Source organism: Triturus cristatus, chromosome 3_2, assembly GCF_964204655.1.
Source record: "Triturus cristatus chromosome 3_2, aTriCri1.1, whole genome shotgun sequence".
Taxonomy (NCBI): domain Eukaryota; kingdom Metazoa; phylum Chordata; class Amphibia; order Caudata; family Salamandridae; genus Triturus; species Triturus cristatus.
This window is the reverse complement of record NC_140584.1, coordinates 794,292,292-794,310,205: the sequence shown is the minus strand read 5'-3', so window position 1 is coordinate 794,310,205 and position 17,914 is coordinate 794,292,292. Positions and strand designations below refer to the sequence as shown.

The 17,914-nt window shown below is 48.6% G+C and overlaps 1 protein-coding gene across 2 annotated transcripts in view; it reads right to left on the bottom strand.

Annotated features, from left to right (window-relative positions):
• NDUFS1 (NADH:ubiquinone oxidoreductase core subunit S1) overlaps positions 1-17,914 on the bottom strand; it is a 568,511-nt gene that overhangs the window by 275,774 nt on the left and 274,823 nt on the right. For both annotated transcript variants that reach the window (XM_085648921.1, XM_085648922.1), the window contains one exon: positions 12,803-12,917. In XM_085648921.1, coding sequence (XP_085505047.1) covers positions 12,803-12,917 — 115 coding nt within the window. The remainder of the gene's footprint in view (positions 1-12,802; positions 12,918-17,914) is intronic.

The following is a 17,914-nucleotide window of genomic DNA, read 5'->3' as shown; positions in this document are numbered from 1 at the left end:
GGGAGAGTGTGTCCCCCCCTGTTTTTGGATATAATACATTGCAGTCATGTTGTCTGTGCGAATGAGGACTGCTTTGCCCGAAATCTGTTTTTGAAAAGATTTTAGGGCTAGAAAGATCGCCAAGAGCTCCAGATGGTTGATGTGGAGCGATTTTTGCTGTGGCGTCCATAGACCTTGCATTGTGAGGTGTAAGAGGTGCGCTCCTCAGCCGGAGAGCGATGCGTCCGCTGTTAGAATCATCTGAGGAACCGGGTCCAGGAACGGCCGTCCTTTGGAAAGGTTTGTGGTGTTCCACCACTGCAGAGAGTGATGGGTGCGGCCGTCCACCAACACCAGATCCGTCAGCTGACCCTGGGCCTGGTTCCACTGTCGTGCTAGGCACTCTTGAAGTGGACGCATGTGGAGTCTTGCATGGGGCACTATAAAAATGCAGGACGCCATCATTCCTATGAGCTTCATAAACACTCTTGCTGGAAGAGAGTGTTGAGGAAGGAATGTTTTGCGCAAGGCTTGCATGCTTGCGATCCTGGCTGAGTTTGGATAGGCAATACCTTTGGAGGTGTCTATAGTGGCCCCGAGATATTGCTTTGTGTGAGATGGTAGGAGGTGGGACTTTTGGTAGTTCACCGTGAAGCCTAGCCGGTGGAGCAGTTGAATGGTGCTGTTGGTATGTTGCACACATTGGTTGTAGGACGCGGCTTTTATGAGCCAGTCGTCTAGGTAAGGGAAGACGTGAATATGTTGACGTCTGAGGTGTGCTGCTACAACTGCTAGGCATTTGGTAAACACCCGTGGTGCGGTGGTGACCCCGAAGGGGAGAACTGTGAACTGGTAATGTTGACCGTCCACCACAAACCTGAGGTACTTTCTGTGAGAAGGGTGTATTGGAATGTGAAAGTATGCGTCTTTCAGATCCAAGGTAGTAAGAAAGACTCCCTGACAAAGGAGCGGGAGGACTTGTTGTAGGGTGACCATGTGGAAATGGTCCGAATGTATGTATGCATTTAGAGGCCGGAGGTCCAGAATGGGCCTCAGGGTCCCGTCTTTTTTCGGTATTAGGAAATACAGAGAGTAGACCCCTAGATTCTGCTGATTGACGGGGACCTGCTCTATAGCGTGTTTTTGGAGGAGGGAGAGCACCTCCTGTTTGAGCAGTGTTGAATGTTCTTGAGACATTGGACGGTGCCTTGGTGGGATATTGGGTGGGGTAGATGTTAGCTCGAGACAGTACCCTGACCGAATAATTTGGGTCACCCATTTGTCCGATGTTATGGACTCACATGCGTGTATAAAGTTTTGTAGTCTGCCCCCGACTGGAGTGGAATGGTCTGGGGGGAGCAAAGGGAAGTCATTGTGCGGGCGGGGTGGCAGAACGGGTGGTGTTAGTTTTGCCCCTGCCCTTATTGTTGTTGCCTCTGTAACCACCCCTTTGAAAAGGTATTTTGAGGAGGGGACTTGTAGGAGGTAGAGGCGCTATCGGTGGAGTAGCTTCTGCTTGTGCTACGAAAGGATGAGCGTCGAAAGGAGCGTTTGGGGGCTTGTGATTGTAGTGCCCCCATAGACTTTGCTGTGTCTGTGTCCTTTTTCCATCTTTTCTAATGCTTCGTCCACATTTGGCCCAAAGAGAGTTTGTTGGTCAAAGGGGTGATTTAGTATGGACGCCTGGACTTCAGGCTTGAACCCTGAGATCCTGAGCCAGGCATGACGACGAAGCAGGACACTAGTGTTTATGGCTCTAGAAGCAGGGTCAGCTGCATCGAGGGCACACTTAATAGAGGTGTTAGTAATTAGTTTACCCTCCTGTATTAGGTCATGAGCCTTGCGTTTGATTTTTTCGGGGAGGTGCTGCATAAGAGCCTCAAGCTCGTCGTAGTGTGATCTGTCATAGTGCGCAAGTAGCGCTTGTGTATTTGCAATGCGCCACATGTTTGCAGCTTGGGAGGCGGTGCGTTTGCCAGACGCGTCTAGAAGTTTGGATTCTTTATCTGGCGGTGGGGCTTCTCCTGAGGACTGGGAGTTAGCCCGCTTTCTAGCTGTGGACACAACTAGGGAATCTAAGGGAGCAGGGCCCTTGATGTATGCAGGGTCTGTGGGTGCCGCCTTGTAGTTTTTTTCTATTCTAGGGTTCAATACCCTGGCCCTGACAGGGTCTTTGAACACCTCTGCAGCATGCTTGGTGACGCCTTTAAGCATGGGCAAGATAGCCGTGGACTTGTCCTGAATGTCAAATGTGTCTAGTAGGAAGTCGTCTTCCACTGGTTCACTATGCATTTGCACCCCATGGTAGTGTGCTGCTCTCTGCAGTAAGTGGTGAAAACCTAAGGAGTCCTCTGGAGGAGACAGCCTGGATGGGTATAGGTCGTCCTGAGGGATATCAGGTATGTCAGGGTTATGGTAGTCTTCCCATGGGTCTGGGGTCCCCGGTGGAGTGGGGTCCATTGGGGCGTCCGCTGGGTCATAATGTGGATCCCCGAAATCCGGATCTGGGGACGGTGTCGGGGAGTGATAAGGTAAAGGTGGCGGAGACCTGGGAGGGGGAGGGGGTGGAGGAGGTGGAGGAGGCGGAGGAGGAGGTAGTGGGGAGGGCACTCTGAGAGGAGAAGTAGCAGAGTCCTTCCGTTTGGGCGGTGGAGGAGGAGCCGGGGTGTCAAGTCGTCTTTTCTTGACAACTAAAGTCAATAGCCCAGTCTTTGGATCTTTAAATAGAGTCTTTTGCAAAGGGTCTGGTGTAAAGAGATCCAGTGGCGCCGAATCATCCGCTGGCGCCGATGTTTTCGGAGCCGAGGATTTCGATGGTTTCTGTGCGCCATGCTTTTTTGGAACCTCCGGTTTTTTCGGCGTCGAAGGAGTTTTCGGCGCCGGAGCGTCGGTGCCAACAGATTTGTGTTTGTGTTTTGTCGGCACCGAGAGTCCAGGCTTCGGCACCGGTGGCTTCGGAGTCGAGCTGGGTATCACTTTCTTCGGTGCCGGATGGTGTTTATCGGCACCAGGCGTCGGCTGGCTCGAGCCCGAGCTGCCGTGAGACTTCTGAGGCTTCGACACCGGGCCCGAAGGTGGGGTGATAGAAGCTGTGTGCTTGGTTTTGCCCAGGCCTGCAGGCGAGGGTGTAACCGGAGTCTCTTTGGTTTTGGGCGCGGGGGCGGGAGGGGGTACAGTACTCCCGACCCGCTGCGCCGGTGTGATGTCCTCCACGTCAGAGTCGTCGGCCTCGGAAGCGCTGACGTCGTCCTCCTGCTCGGTGTGTAGTTGCCCCGAAGCTTCGGCGTCGTCTCCGAAGATGTCCGGTGGAGCTGCCGACGATGAGTGCGCCATGGTGCATCGAGCTCTTCGATCCCGGATGGTCTTCTTTGATCGAAAAGACTTACAGGCGGGGCAGTCTCTAGCCTCATGTTCTGGAGAGAGGCAAAGGTTACACACCTGATGGAGGTCGGTGTGGGGAAATTTAGACCCACATTTTGGGCACTTTTTGAACGGAGTCCTTTCCATCGGCTGGGACCGGAGTCGAGGAGGGCCCGAAGGCCGGTGCCGATGTACGGGATGGAGAAAAGTGCCGCTTCGAGAGATGAAGATGATGATGAAGAAACTCGAAGAAACTAGGATTTTCCGTCGAGGCTGGAACCGTAGAAGTTCGAAGCCGGAGCACGAAGTATCACATCCGAGCCCGATGGCGGAAAAAAACAATCTGAGGATGGAGCCGAAGCCCATGCGCAGTACGGACCGAAGGAGGAGTCACCGAACTCGTGACTTCCAAAGACTGTCCAAAGAACATAAACAAACTGCAAACATCCGGGCCCAACACCAGATGGCGATCTATGCCAAGTGTACAATCTGCAGCTCATATGCCTCGAACCAAATGTTCTTGTGACATTGGACAGTGTTTGGGTGGTATGTTTGGGGGGGGTAGATGTTAGTTCGAGACAATAGCCTGATTGAATGATTTCGTGGACCCACCTGTCTGAAGTGATGTTTATCCAGGCAGGGAGAAATTGGTGGAGTCTTCCCCCGACTGGAGTGGAATAGTCGGGGGTGAAGTGGAGCGAAGTCAGGGGGTAGGTGTGGAGGCAGAGCGGGAGTTGTTGTTTTTGCCTCTGCCTTTGATATTATTCCCTCTGTAACCACCCCTTTGGTAACCTCTAGTAAAGGTGGATTGTGCGGGAGCTTTGCAAGAGGTGGAGGGGCTATTAGAGGAGTAGCTTCGATGGATGCTTCTAAAGGATGAGCGACGAAAGGACCGTCTGGGAGCTTGCAATTGCAAGGCTCCCATAGATTTGGCAGTGTCTGTATCCTCCTTCATTTTTTCGAGGGATACGTCTACATTGGGGCCAAATAGGTGTTGCTCATCAAAAAGCTGATTGAGTATGGAACTCTGTGCTTCGGGTTTAAAACCGGATATACGTAACCAGGCATGTCTGCGCAAAAGGACACTGGTGTTGATTGCCCTTGATGCGGTATCTGCTGCATCTAGGGCACAGCGGATGGAGGTGTTAGTGAATGTCTTACCCTCTTGGATTAGTTCACTGGCCCTGTTTTTATATTGGTCAGGGAGGTGCTGCATTATGGACTCAAGCTTGTCATAATGTGCCCTGTCATACCTGGCAAGGAGCGCTTAGGTGTTAGCAATGCGCCAAATATTTGCTGCCTGTGACGCTGTGCGTTTTCCAGAGGCGCCTAGGAGTTTTGATTCCTTGTCTGGTGGTGGTGCATCACCTGACGTTTGGGAATTCGCTCTCTTCCTGGCATTAGAGACTACTAGGGAGTCTAGTGGTGCGGGCCCTTAATGTATATTGGGTCAGTGGGGCAGCTTAATATTTCTTTTCTATTCTTGGGTTGATGACCCGAGCCCTAACCGGGTCTTTAAAGACCTCTGATGCATGCTTAATGACCCCTTTTAGCATGGGCAGTGTTGAGGTGGACCTTTGTGTGGTATCAAAGGTATCCATAAGAAAATCCTTCTCTACTGGGTCGGTATGCAGGGCCACCCCGTGGTATTGGACATCTCTGTGAAGGAGCTGGTTGAATCCGATATTGTCCTCTGGGGGGTGGGGGGGGACGCTGGAGGGATAAATATCGTCTTGTGGGGTGTAAGGGACATCTGGGACACTGTAATCATCCCAGGGGTCAGGGGAGCCAGTGAGAGTAGGGTCCCCAAGGGGTTGATCGTCCGCACCTCCCGCCTGCATCATCTGAGGTGTTGTCGTCATCATCATCAATTGGGGTAGGTGATGGTGTGGGAGAGTGGTCTGGTGGGGGAGGAGGAGGAAGAGGAGAAGGAATCTGCAATGGAGAGGTAGCAAAGTCTCTCTTCTTTGGTGGTGGTGCGGGCGCAGGCATTTCTAGTGGTCTTTTCTTGATGCTGAGCATTAAATGACCAGTCTTAGGATCTTTCATTAAAGTCTTTTGGGTAGGATCTGGACGAGACAGTTCATCTGTGGGAGACAGATCCTTCGGAGCCGAGGGCTTCGGTGCCGTAAGTTTTTTGGGCGTCGTCTCGATAGCGGTTCTAGACTTGGAACCGTGTAGTTTTGAAGTGTCCTTATCAGTTGGAACCGGTTTTTGTTTTTTCGGTTCCGAGGTTTTTATCAGGGCCTTTCGGCGGGCGGTTTTTAGTCGGCTGCAAGGGTGTTGTCGGTGCCGAGGAACTGGTGGAAGCCTTCGACGCAGAGTGCTTCAATGTGGGAGCAGCGGTCGGCGTGGATGAGGTTGATGACACCTTTTTCTTTGGTGCCGGATGTTGCTTTTCGGTACCGAGGGTAGGCTGATTCGAGCCTGAGTCGCCTAAAGGCTTACTAGGCTTCTTTACCGGGCCGAAGGCGGGGCATGGGAAGCAGTGTCTCGGCGTGCATCTGGGCCTGGAGGTGGTACCGAAGCCTTTTTTGATGGTGTCGAAGGTGGGAGGGGACAAGGGGGGAGGGAGGGTCGGGGTCGACGTCTGTACTCACGGTCCTTTGAGCTGGAGTGATGTCTTCAATGTCGGAATCATCTGCTTTGGAGGCGCTGATTATGGCTTCCTCGACTCGACCCTGCTCCGGAACATCGACGCCCTCTTGAAAGATGTCGTCGGGGATCGAAGATAACGAGCGCACCATTGTTCTTCGAGCTTGTCGGTCCCGGATGGTCTTTTTGGAGCGGAAGGAGGCACAAGCCTGGACAGACTCTGGCCTCATGCTCCGGTGAGAGGCAGAGATTGCACACCTCATCTAGGTTGGTGTGGGGAAACTTCGACCCACATCGAGGACACTTTTTAAATGGCGTCCTTTCCATGAGCTGGAGATGAGGCCCGGGTAGGCCCGAAGGCCCTTGTCGACGACCGGAATCGAAGAGTTCGAAGTTGAAGGGTCGCAAGTGGCTGGAAACGCGATCGAAAAAAACAATACCGTCGAGATGGGAAGGATTGTGCGTCGAAAGAGAAAACCGTTAACGGTTCCGAACTGGAACGCGAGAACACATCCGAGCACGATAGCGGAAAAAAAACAATCTGAACATGGAGCCGATGCCCATGCGCGCTATGATCCAAAGGAGGAGTCACATACCTTGTGACTTCCAAAGACTTTCCAAGACAAAAACAAGTGCAAACATCCGGGCCCAACACCAGATGGCGATCTATGCACAGTGTGTAATCTGCAGCTCATATGCCTCGAACACATAAATATCCTGAATGTCTCAATCTATTTAGATTCCCTATCTGAGGGTGTAGTAGGGAATCAGTTGGGGGTTAATCTTCCTCGCCGAAGCCTGCAAGACAAGGATGTCAGGGGTGAGGTCCGGAGTTACAAGGTCTGGGTCACCCAGGGTAGGGCAATCTTGCTCACCACCTGCCTATTAACATGGGGACATTCTGAAAAAGGTATCCATAAGGGCTTCGTTAAATAGGAGAAGGGACTTAGAACTCAGTTACTACATTGGTCTTGACTTCCATAGTGGGCAGCATAGGTCAAATACCCCAGCCGCCCTTTGCATGACCGCTGTGAAGGAAGCACTCTCTTCTGTTGCAGGGCCAGTGGGAGAGACCAGTCCAGTGTCTGGTGAGGTGTTAAGTTCACTGGCACCCTGGAGGTCCTCAGATCAGCTGTCCACAATATATGGGTGGGCAAACTCATCCCAAGCGTCATATGTGTCACGATCAGAGTCAGTATGCGCCTGTTCATGGGACATGGGCAATGTTTAACAAGCATTGGTATAGCCAATAGGTCTCGCCTTTGGGACCTTATAAGTGTTTAGCCATGCAACAGTTGCATAGCTAAACACTTATAAGGTCCCAAAAGCGAGACCTATTGGCTATGCCAAGCGGCCGCGAAAGTGATCGCGATCAAACATCAAAGCGGCCATGCGGCCGCGAAAGTGAAAGTAATCGCGGTAAAACACGGCGCGCGCGCCCGCGCACATGCACTGTAGCTCTAGGCTGGCCTGGTAGCACTTTTTGGAGCCCTCTCAATAAGTCTCGCCAGACCAGCGCATGCGCTGGGTCAGGCGAGACCTAAAAATCAGAGGGGCTGGTCTACGTCGATGCTCTGGAGTGGGTTGTGGGATGAAGACGGCAAAAGCACTGGTGCAGAACCTGTATCGGGTTGCAAAGGCCCAAATGGCACCTAGGGTGGCCCTGCTGATTGAAGCCCACCTGGGAGGCCTCTCGGTTCATTAGAGTCCAGAGGCATGTCAGAGGGAGCCGGTAACGTGCCAAAGAGACAAAGCATGGTCTCACAAAACTTCTCTATTTGATGAGGAGTCTACCTCTTTCCTGGAAACTACCGCTGACATGGGTCAAAATCGGGTCAGAGGATCGACTGGGTAGCAGGATGATGTCCTTGTGCCTTCTCCGGAGCCCGAGAGTGGCAGAAAGAGGACCACTCCCGCAAGGACTTCTTTAGCTTCTTCTAGGACTAGGTCAAATATTTTAACAGTAACGAAGGTCTGCTGGGGGAACGACTTCGCGACAGGGACCTTCCCTTCGACCTTGACTAGTCACGGCATGGTGTTTTTCCATGTTTCACAACATAGCTTTGCTTCCCGTTCCCAAAGGGTTCTAGGGTACGTTAAGGCCCAGTCAATGCAGGCCTTATCAACGTGAAATGACCACTGGCAAACCTGATGTGGATCTGTCGCAGATATTTGTTTGAGACAGACCTTACATGGATTAAATTGTGCAGTTTTGGAGGATGACATTTCACTGGCACGATTGTAGGCTAGAATATTTTTTTAAACAAAAGGTCTCAAAGCGACGTGGGCAGAGAAAGGAATAGACGTCAGTGCTCACGGGTGGCGCCTGTTTACGAGTTAGCATGTCAGTTGCGGAGCAGAACATAGTCACTGCGCAACGGTGTGATGCCACCTACTGCTGCGCAGGTGTACTGCTTAAGAATTTCCAGATCCAGTCCAACACCTGGGTAAGGAATTTGCAGTTAGAAGTCTCTATAAGAATACATTGTTAAATGAATACCGTGAAAATGCTTTGATGCTCTCTACACAGCTCTTAAATTCAGACTGCATGTTATACATAAATAATCCTTTAATCAGGCTTGCAAGTACAATCGCTAAATCGGTAATGATGGGCAGGCAGGTTTTATTCCAGAGCACCAAATATAGTTAAAGTACCAACTGAGACTACTGTCTATATCTGTTCGTAGCAGAATGTAGAAAAGGCTTTTACCCTGTGAGTTTTTGAGATCAGTTTTGTAGACGTTTAAACTTCCCTTTAGAGGACCTACCTTACTCCTAGACCAGAGGACAAGGAAAAAGTGATTGCTAAACCATTCAACAGGAAGAACGCTTTCGGTCAATTAATGATTAACCCTACACACTTCCTGCCAAAGCAATGCAAAATATATCTGTAAAAACGTTTTATTTACACTGACTGATGCTGCCCTTCTCTCACTTCCTTTCTTGTCCTCAACTGCTGCAGAATCAATGCATAGCTTGAGAACGGGAAAGAGTCATGTTGCGAGAGTATGATAACGTTTCCTTTAAATTGACTTAATTACTCTTAGCCTGCAGAAACTTAAAAAAAAAAAAATCAAAAACATCGACAAACGAGATACTTTTTTTCATTATGGATGCGATCTGCCAAGGCGTTCATATGGAAAGAAGTGAGGGCATGTGGTAGAGGACATGTGCATGTGTATGCTACAGGTGCACAACGCTGTGAATTTTAACAGCTATAGAGGAAGTTTTCTAATTGGCTACTAAGTGGTCTTAAACAAAGTGAGAGAGCCTACTGAGGAATCCATGCAGGCTATGGGGAACATCTTGGGACACTGGGCTAATGCCGCACATTTTGAAGCAACGGAGTAAGATGCACAGTGCCCTTACAGAGCATAGGGTGCCAAGGTCAAAAGTAGTTATCCGGCTGACCACCGATAACTGTTTACCATTTGAAATTATGGTCCATAAATAAACAAAATTGAGAAGGTTTTTCCAGTTTTAGGACATACGGTAGCATTACTTTCCCCCCAGTTACCATTGAGAGGCACATGCAGCCATCACACACACCCTGGGTCAACTATTCCTGACCCCAGAGTGCAACAAGCAGAACCACTCCCAGGCATGCTCATTAAAAATGGACTTGCAGTAGCGTTTTTGTATACTCCGTTTCAGAGAGTTTGCTATGGAAATTTCAATGCAAAATAAACATTTTGGATCTGCCATCCACTGTAACTCCCTCCCTCGTCCCAAGATAATCAAACACAAGTAATAATATTGTGCTTTAGTGTTTATTTTGGAAGGCTTGATGTAGATTCGTCACAGAGGACCAACGTTAAAAGCAATACAAAATGTATTTTCTATGGTTGCTTTATGCAAGTACTTAGTTAGTAATTGGGACCGATGATAGAAGGCCATTTCTGTTCTTCAGTGCATGAAAGTCAAGAGTTTGGAGTATGGTCCGGCCGGGGGTGCCGGGAATAAAGACATTACCACCACCTCAGTATACATTTGGCAAAGAATTGAAAAAATATGCACACTGATTTGCAGTACTTAAACTGAGATGCTGCTGGTGAACTGGGCATTTGCCACTCTTATGGGAATCGACCAACATGCCTCGGTATTGGTGTGCCCACTCTGCAGACATCTGGTCCCACTTTAAGATTTTTTCACCAAAATGTGGGCTAAGAATGACACAGACATCCAAAAATGGCAGAGCAACATTTTTAAGTCAAGTGACATTCAGGGTTCAATTTCTAATTCAGAGGTTCTTGGTCATCTAGACATTTCACAACCGTTCCTGTCTAGACATTAAAAAAGGTTTTACCTCACTTTTGGCAACATTCTCCCAAAACAAAGGGCAGAAATACATCAAATCACACACAACACATAAAAGGCAGTGTGGTGCTGATTAGACCATTGCCAATCTTGCAACACAACACAATGGGAAATAAAATGGCAAAAACGAACACCTCCCCCACCTTTAGTCTGTAAGATAGAGCAAAAGTGAAAATAATGTACTAACCATATCCATCAGTGACCAAACTTGATCCACAATTACTCAAAATAAAACAGTTCAAAACACAATCAAACAAAAACAGATAATTCTGACTTAAGTATTCCATGTAAGAAACTGGCTCTATATATACTGCACCAAAGTGAGGTACAATGTGCATAGAGTCCAAGAGTCCCCAAAGGTAGTCAGAGGTTTAAGTTAAATAGAACCTTACTCTCTAATAGTGGTAGCTTGGTCGAGCAGTAAGGCCGTATCTGAGGACATTGTTGAGCATTTGATGTACCCACTCAGTCAGCAAATGAATTTACACACTCAAAAACTGAACTCTAGGCCAATTGTGTTTGTATAAGAATATACTATTGTTTATTTTTAGAACCAAGTAAGCCTGGTACAGGTAAGCATTAAATACTTTTCGGTAATAAGTTAATGGATATAGGACAGTTTGAAAATGCAATAGAAATTGTACTTTGTTTGATTTATAGGGGAGCAGTAGTATGAAACACTTAGCAAATACAGTACATTGAAATTAATAGGCTTTTTCAGTAAATTGCAGGTAAGTTACTTTTTACGTTACTTTTCTAACTCAGTGCTGGATACCTAGATTCAGCACTGGGACATTTCCTAGAAACAGGTAAGTAATTACGTTTTGGTTGTTCGCATGATTTTTAAAGAATATTTTCAGTTTTCAAAACTCCACACTTAGAAACTTTTTGGAGCAGTACATTGAAATGAATGGGCTTCTGTGAGAAAGTGCCCTCTTTCTTGCATGGTATTCCCCCACTTTTTGCTGAATTGGTGATGTACTTTGACTGAATGTGCCCTGGGCCTGTGTTCCTACCCTAAAACTGCACTGAAGCCTAACCCAATTGGCATCTCTGGCCACATGTCAGCCCCTGGTAAATGGTACCATAGGTACCCAGGGCACTGTGACCAGAGAAGGCCCCTAAGGGCTGCAGCACTTATTAGAGGCCCTGTACCGTAACACACACACACTGCCTTTGCAGGCGGAGTGTCTTGGTGCAGAACAAAACAAAGTCGACATGGCTGTGTGCCATGCCCTCAAACCACTGCCCTGGCATACATCAGTCACCCCTTTAGCTGGGTGCCCTATGCCAGTGGTGAGGGTACAGGTGCATGAGCCCTGTACCTCTACAGTACCCAGGCCCACCCTAAATGGGGGGTAGAACCAGTGGGGACCAGTTGCTGAAAGCAGCAAATGGTCTGGAGAGGCTCAGAAAGACGGCATGCCTTTGAAGCTTCCCCTTCGTGAACCCTGCCCATCTGGGGGAGGAGGCTTGGCACCTCATCCCAGGATGTGCATTGTTTCAGGCCCCCGAGAACAGCAGACTCTCGACCCAGGGGTCCAGAAACATGTCGGGTGGTGGCAGCCTGCGCAGCCACTCAGTCAGGTCACTGGTAGTTGGTCATGTTTTAGGGGGCATCTCTAAGATGCCCTCTGTGGTGCATTATACATTAAATCCCACACTGGCATTGGTGTGGGTTTAATGTGTTGAGAAGTTTGATAGCAAACTTCCCAGTCTTCAGTGTAGCCATTATGGTGCTGTGGAGTTCGTAATGACAAACACCCAGCATCATATACTCTTAATGGCAGCACTGCACTTACAGTGCCAAGGAATGGACTTGGGCACTGTATGGGTTCAGGGCTCATGCAACTGTACCCTCACCACTGGCATAGGGCACCCATTTAGAGGGGTGACTGATGTATGCCGGGGCAGTGGTTTGTGGGCATGGCACACAGGCATGTGTGCCATGTCGACTCTTTACTTTGTTCTGCACCAAGACACGCAGCCTGCAAAGGCAGGGTGTGAGTGTCAGGGTACAGGACATCCAAGTGTGGCACAACAAGTGCTGGAGCCCTTAGAGGCCTTCACTGGTCACAGTGCCCTGGGTACTTGTGGTACCATTTACCAGGAGCTGAGATGTGGCCAGAGATGCCAATTGGGTTTATTTTTGGGGAAAGAACACAGGCCCTGGGACCCTGAATGGCAGGGACCCAGGGCACACCAACAAAAAGTGCATCAGCAGCCAGGTACAAAGCAGGGGGGTTATTGCAACAGAAACCCACTTTCCTACACTGCACAACTGCAAGGGGTGCCCCAATTACAAACACGCTAGCGGACAATACAGATGCTATTACGAACTAAATAAATCCACATAACCCAACATCACTCACTGCAACTACAAAGGTTCTATCACCATCTCTTAGATGTAAGTAGGCCCACCTAAAGTAGCAACTTTAAAGACTGCACTTAAGAATGTACTTGAACAAAGTAAACAAACGTAGCTAACATATAAAACTGTTAACATCTTAGCTTATTTCCCCTTCTCATTATATTCTTGATTGAGACATACCACTCCAGCTACTCGGGTCAGCACATCTTCCCAGGAGGTGTGGACCAACTGCCCCTTTTCATTTCGAACCATGGGCTGGGTCAGTCTCTGGCGTTTCAACCCATCATAAGCAAATCTGTAAGGAAGGATGAATAAGAGTAAACAATAATAGTAACATCAACAGCAATGCACCAAAAGAACAGATGTGGCACACTTTTTCAAATCAATTTTCATTGGTTAGCAGAAAGTAACCATGGATTATCACTTAAGAGTTCACAATAGAGATTTGCCATATATACAGTTTTATAAACACCATAGGGATGCAATATTAAATTATTTATAATTTGGAAGAAACAGAAGAGTTGGTGAGCACATTTATATCATTAGGTTATATATGATGCTGCTGGCATCCTAGAACTGTCCGTGGCATTACTTCATTTAGCATTGTGTGATTTTTATTCAGGTCGGAAGTCAGAAGTATTTCAATTAAGCTTATCCCAAGTGGAAATGCAGCAGTACAGTGTATCCCAATTGGAAATTCAGCAGCACATTATCCTTTACATAGCCTGCTTTCTGGATCCAATATATCCACCATCAAACATCGCAACTGACCAATCGTACACGCCACGTAGAACCCTCACAAGTTTCATTCAAGAATACCTAGTTCGAGTATAAATTAAAGTGACATAGCCATACTAAGACCAGGACACGACAGATTGCCCTATTTTCTAAAGGAAATGTTATTTACTTAAACATAAAGTAATACAATTTTTACAGATGGACAATAAGTAATTAAACTGGCAGAAAAAATATTTACCCACCATCTCCTTCGGTGTCTAAAGAGATTAAAGGAAGGTAGCAATGCAACAAGGAGGCAGAAAGTATGATGCCAGTTACATCAGGGTAGTCGGAAAAGAAATACAATACTTTCACATAAAATAAAAAATTACAGCACTATTGCTAGGTAATCCATAAGGTTTTTGGTGCAATCAAGGTTGGCAGTATGTGTTTGTACTGTTCATCACAATGCAATTGAGTTAATGATCTGGTTTTTCTTTAGACTCAGTGGCATCTACGTCCTCCTCACTACTTCTATTTCTGTCTTTCTTTTTTTTGTGTTGTAATTTGTTTTTGTTACGCATTCAAACAATTTAAACAGTTTGACATAGAAATAAAATAGGAGTGAACATGCATCGTTCTAGGGTATATATACATAATCATTACAAACGTGATGCGTCTCCAATAAGCCTTGGCACATTAATGCTAGATAACAGTCCTTCACTGCAATCTATAAATGGGGTAAAAACAGGGATAGGGGAGGATATTGGGGGGGAGCCCATAAACAACAGAAACAAAAACAGAAGAAAGGGGAGAGGCATGTGAATGTGCATACCAGCATAGGCCCTTTTGTTTGCCTCCTCCCCTACTGGGTTGGATAGGAAATGGTGTCTTCTCCAGGTTCGCACCCTACCTCCCTTCACCTCCCAGGTTGTTTATAAAACAATGTGTCTTGCTTTGTTGCCGCCCTCTTTCTTTTAGAGGGATGACTCCAAAGACCAGTACGGGGATGATGTGTGGGGGAGGGAAGGTCGCTGATAGGTCCCGCTGTAATGACCCTGACATAATATGGGTCCGTTGACGGTGGTGTGATCGTACAACAATTAAGCCGTGTGGATCTTTGCGGCATGGCGATAGCTGTGCAGGCATTAGCATGCATGTGGGTGTGGGCATGCCAGAGGGTGGAGAGGTATGGGAGAGGTGGAGGGTGGGGAGGGGAGACCGGGAATTAGAGAAAAAGGAAAAGGGGACATCCCCTGTGAGGTTATTAGTAAAAGTGATGGCAAATAAGACAATAGTGACAATAAGAATATTAATAGTAATATTAGTAATAATCTGGGCGATACGAACTATAAAGTTGCTGAGTAGGTGGCAAGGAGAGCCGATAGTACTGAGGGGAAAGGAACATTGAGGAGTCAATGTATCAAATAGTGAAAATGGAAAGGGAAAAATAAAAGGAGAAAGAGTGGGAAGAGAGTGTGCTGAGGAGTGGAAGTGAGGGTTTGGGGGGATATGATGGTCTGTAGGGCGGCTGCAAGGCGCTATTCATTTAATCACCAGGATCCGCTGCCAACCCGTCCCCATCCACCTCTGGTACCTCTACGCTCAGATAGGGTGTCCATGTCACCAGAAAAATCTCCGGCTAGTCTTGCAGGTTATATATGATCCTCAAATGGGAAGCCACCTGGATCATAGCTGTCAGCCAGGACTCTTGTGTCGGGGGCTGCAGCCCTCCATTGGCACAGTATACAAAGCTTGGCCGTGGCCACAGCTGTATGAAAGAGGCGGTGTTGTGGTCTGGATTGGTCCGGGAACCGCTGTAGATCGTGCAGAAGTACTTCAGGGGGCATAAGTGGTAAAGAAAGTATCATGGTGGCACTCAGAGTCCGTCCCACAAACTCCCAAAAAGCCTGCACTGAGAGGCATTCACAAATGATGTGTGTTAAGTCGCACCGGGCGTTGGGACATCTCCAACATTTGGCATGGGGAAGAAGGCCCGCTCTGTGCAGTTTCGTGGGTGTCCAATACCAGTCCTGTAAGACTTTGAAGAGGCAGAATTTCATCTACGCTTCACTTGCGTCTTTATCCAGTACTTCCAATATGTTCGCCCACTCGTCGTCTTCATACGTGATCGCCAGCCGTTCCTGCCACCTGGCACGTAACATCTGTGCCAAGGGAGTCAAGAAGCGGTGCAACGCTAGCACCCCATACAGTCCAGACATCACCCCCTTGTACCGTCCCCAGACAAGGAGAAATGTAGCTACCGGAGATGGGGACAGTTTCCAGGGGGGAGCCCCCAGGCAATGCCGCAGACAGTGTCGTAGCTGGTTGTATCTTCAAGACTGTGTCGTGGGGAACCATACTCCTCTCCGAGTTGTGCTAGCAGTTTCAGGGAACCATTGCAGATAATCTGATCAATGGAACTTATACCCGCTGCCTGCCACACCCGCCAACTCAAATCCTTCCCTCCGATCCGAATGGCTTAATTTCTCCATAATGGGGCCTTCTCGTGCAGACGTGGATGCACCCCCAATAGCTTGTGGGCCCGATGCCAGGCCTTGCAAGCAGCGGACACAATTCGATGCATTATGCCGCTGTTCCCGCATTTCGCCATATATATTAAAGTCCCTCCTCAGCTAAAAGTGTCGTTCCAGCAGAACCCATTGCGGCGGGTCCATGAAACCAGGTAGGAAATACGCCAGTTGGGAAGATGTGTAATGCAAATGCATAGAGTACTACTAATGGGAGGCCAAGTCCCCCATGAGTGCGGCGGGCCTGTAGCTTGAACGCGGCAATGTGCGGCTTTGTGGAGCCCCACACAAACGACCGTATCTTGGAATCTATCTGCCGCAAGAGTGTGAGAGGCACCTGCATCGGCAGTATCCCCAAGGTATAGTTGAAACGTGGTAGTATTACCATGCGGACCGCCTGCACTCTACCCAACAACGAGAGCCCCAAGGCCTTCCATTTTTCGAAGTCTCGCTGCATCTGGGTTATAAACAGGTTAAGATTATCCTGGACCATGTTTGCTAGGCTTTTATTGTCAAGAACTCCCAGATACTTAAAGCGTGAGTATTGCCATCGGAAGGGGAACCCATGTATCGCTGCTTTTGTGGTCTCGGGTGAGAGGGGGAGTGCTTCACTTTTACTCCAGTTGATCTTATACCCGGAGAGGGAGGAGAAGTCGTCGATAATCTGGAGCAGGGACGGAAGGGAGCGGGGCAAGACCGTGAGGGTTAACAAAATGCAATCCGCATATAGATACAGTTTGGATTCGCCTATAAGGAGTGGAACTCCCGTGATGGCAGCTGAATTGCGCATGGTGGCAGCTAGTGGTTCCATAGCCAATAGGAAGAGGAGTAGCGACAGGGGGCATCCTGGGCGTGTCCCTCTACGTATGGGGAAGGGGTCGGATACAAATCCCCCACAGTTCACTTGTGCCGTGGAGTTCCCGTGAAGAGAACGTACTTAAGCTATAAATTGAGCCCCAAGACCATAATGTTCCATTACACGGAAGAGGTATTCCCACTCGATGCGTTCAAATGTCTTCTCCGCATCAAGGGAGATGGCAATGGCTTCCACTGGGAGGTCTTTGGATGCCCACAAGGCGTGGGCGTGAGTACGCAGATTGTCCTGGGACGATCCTCTAGGAGCCAAGCCCACTTGCGAGGAGTGTACCAGGGATGGCAGAACTTTGCGGAGTCGTGCAGCTAGTATACTTGCCAGTATTTTTAAATCGCAAGTTAATAGCGAAATAGGCCAGAAGCTCCCGCACTCCAGGGGGCACTTTTAGGGTTTGGGTATAACCGCTGTGACAGCATTTTTGGAAATTAGGCACAGGGAGGCTGACTGTTCTGCTTCGCGAAATGCCGTCTGCAGGGTTCTTCCCCCGCCCAGCGGTAAAACTCCGCCGGGTATCCATCTTCACCCGGAGCTTTACGATAGGGAAGTTTCACTATTGCTTAGGAAATTTCCTCTCTGCTGATCTCCCCTTTTAACAGTTCCCTTCCTTTATCCGAAAGGCAAGGAAGTTTTGCCTCCTGCAGAAATGAAGTCAGTCTGTCTGCCTCTATTGGCGGGCCTGGAGTGTACAGGGTCTTGTAGGAAGAAGCAAATTCATTTGCAATATGTTGATGCCGGGTTATAGTCTTGCCTGCCGCTGACCTAATAGCCGGAATAGCCATGGACGCCTCGCGTTGGCAAAGTTGAGTTGCAAGGAGCCTCCCGCTTTCTCACGTGTTCATAGTGCCTCCCCTTCATTCACTGTAGCGCATATTGCGCTTTGGTAGTGATGAGGCTATTCAAAGCCATCTTTGCCTGCTCCAGAGCTTTGCGGTGCTGTGGGACGTGCCGAATATAGGCGAGCATACTTCCTTATGTCGGCTTCCAGCGCTTTTTGTTTGTCTTGGCTTTGCTTGTTGGCTTCAGCCCAGTCCCTCATGAGTCTGCCACATATGGTGGCTATTGCTGCCGCCCAGAGAGTTCGGATGGAGTCAACTAATCCCTGGTTGTCCGTTAAAAAACTCTGTAACATGTGTCTGTAAAAGAGATTAACCAGTGGGGGACCGGTAGCGC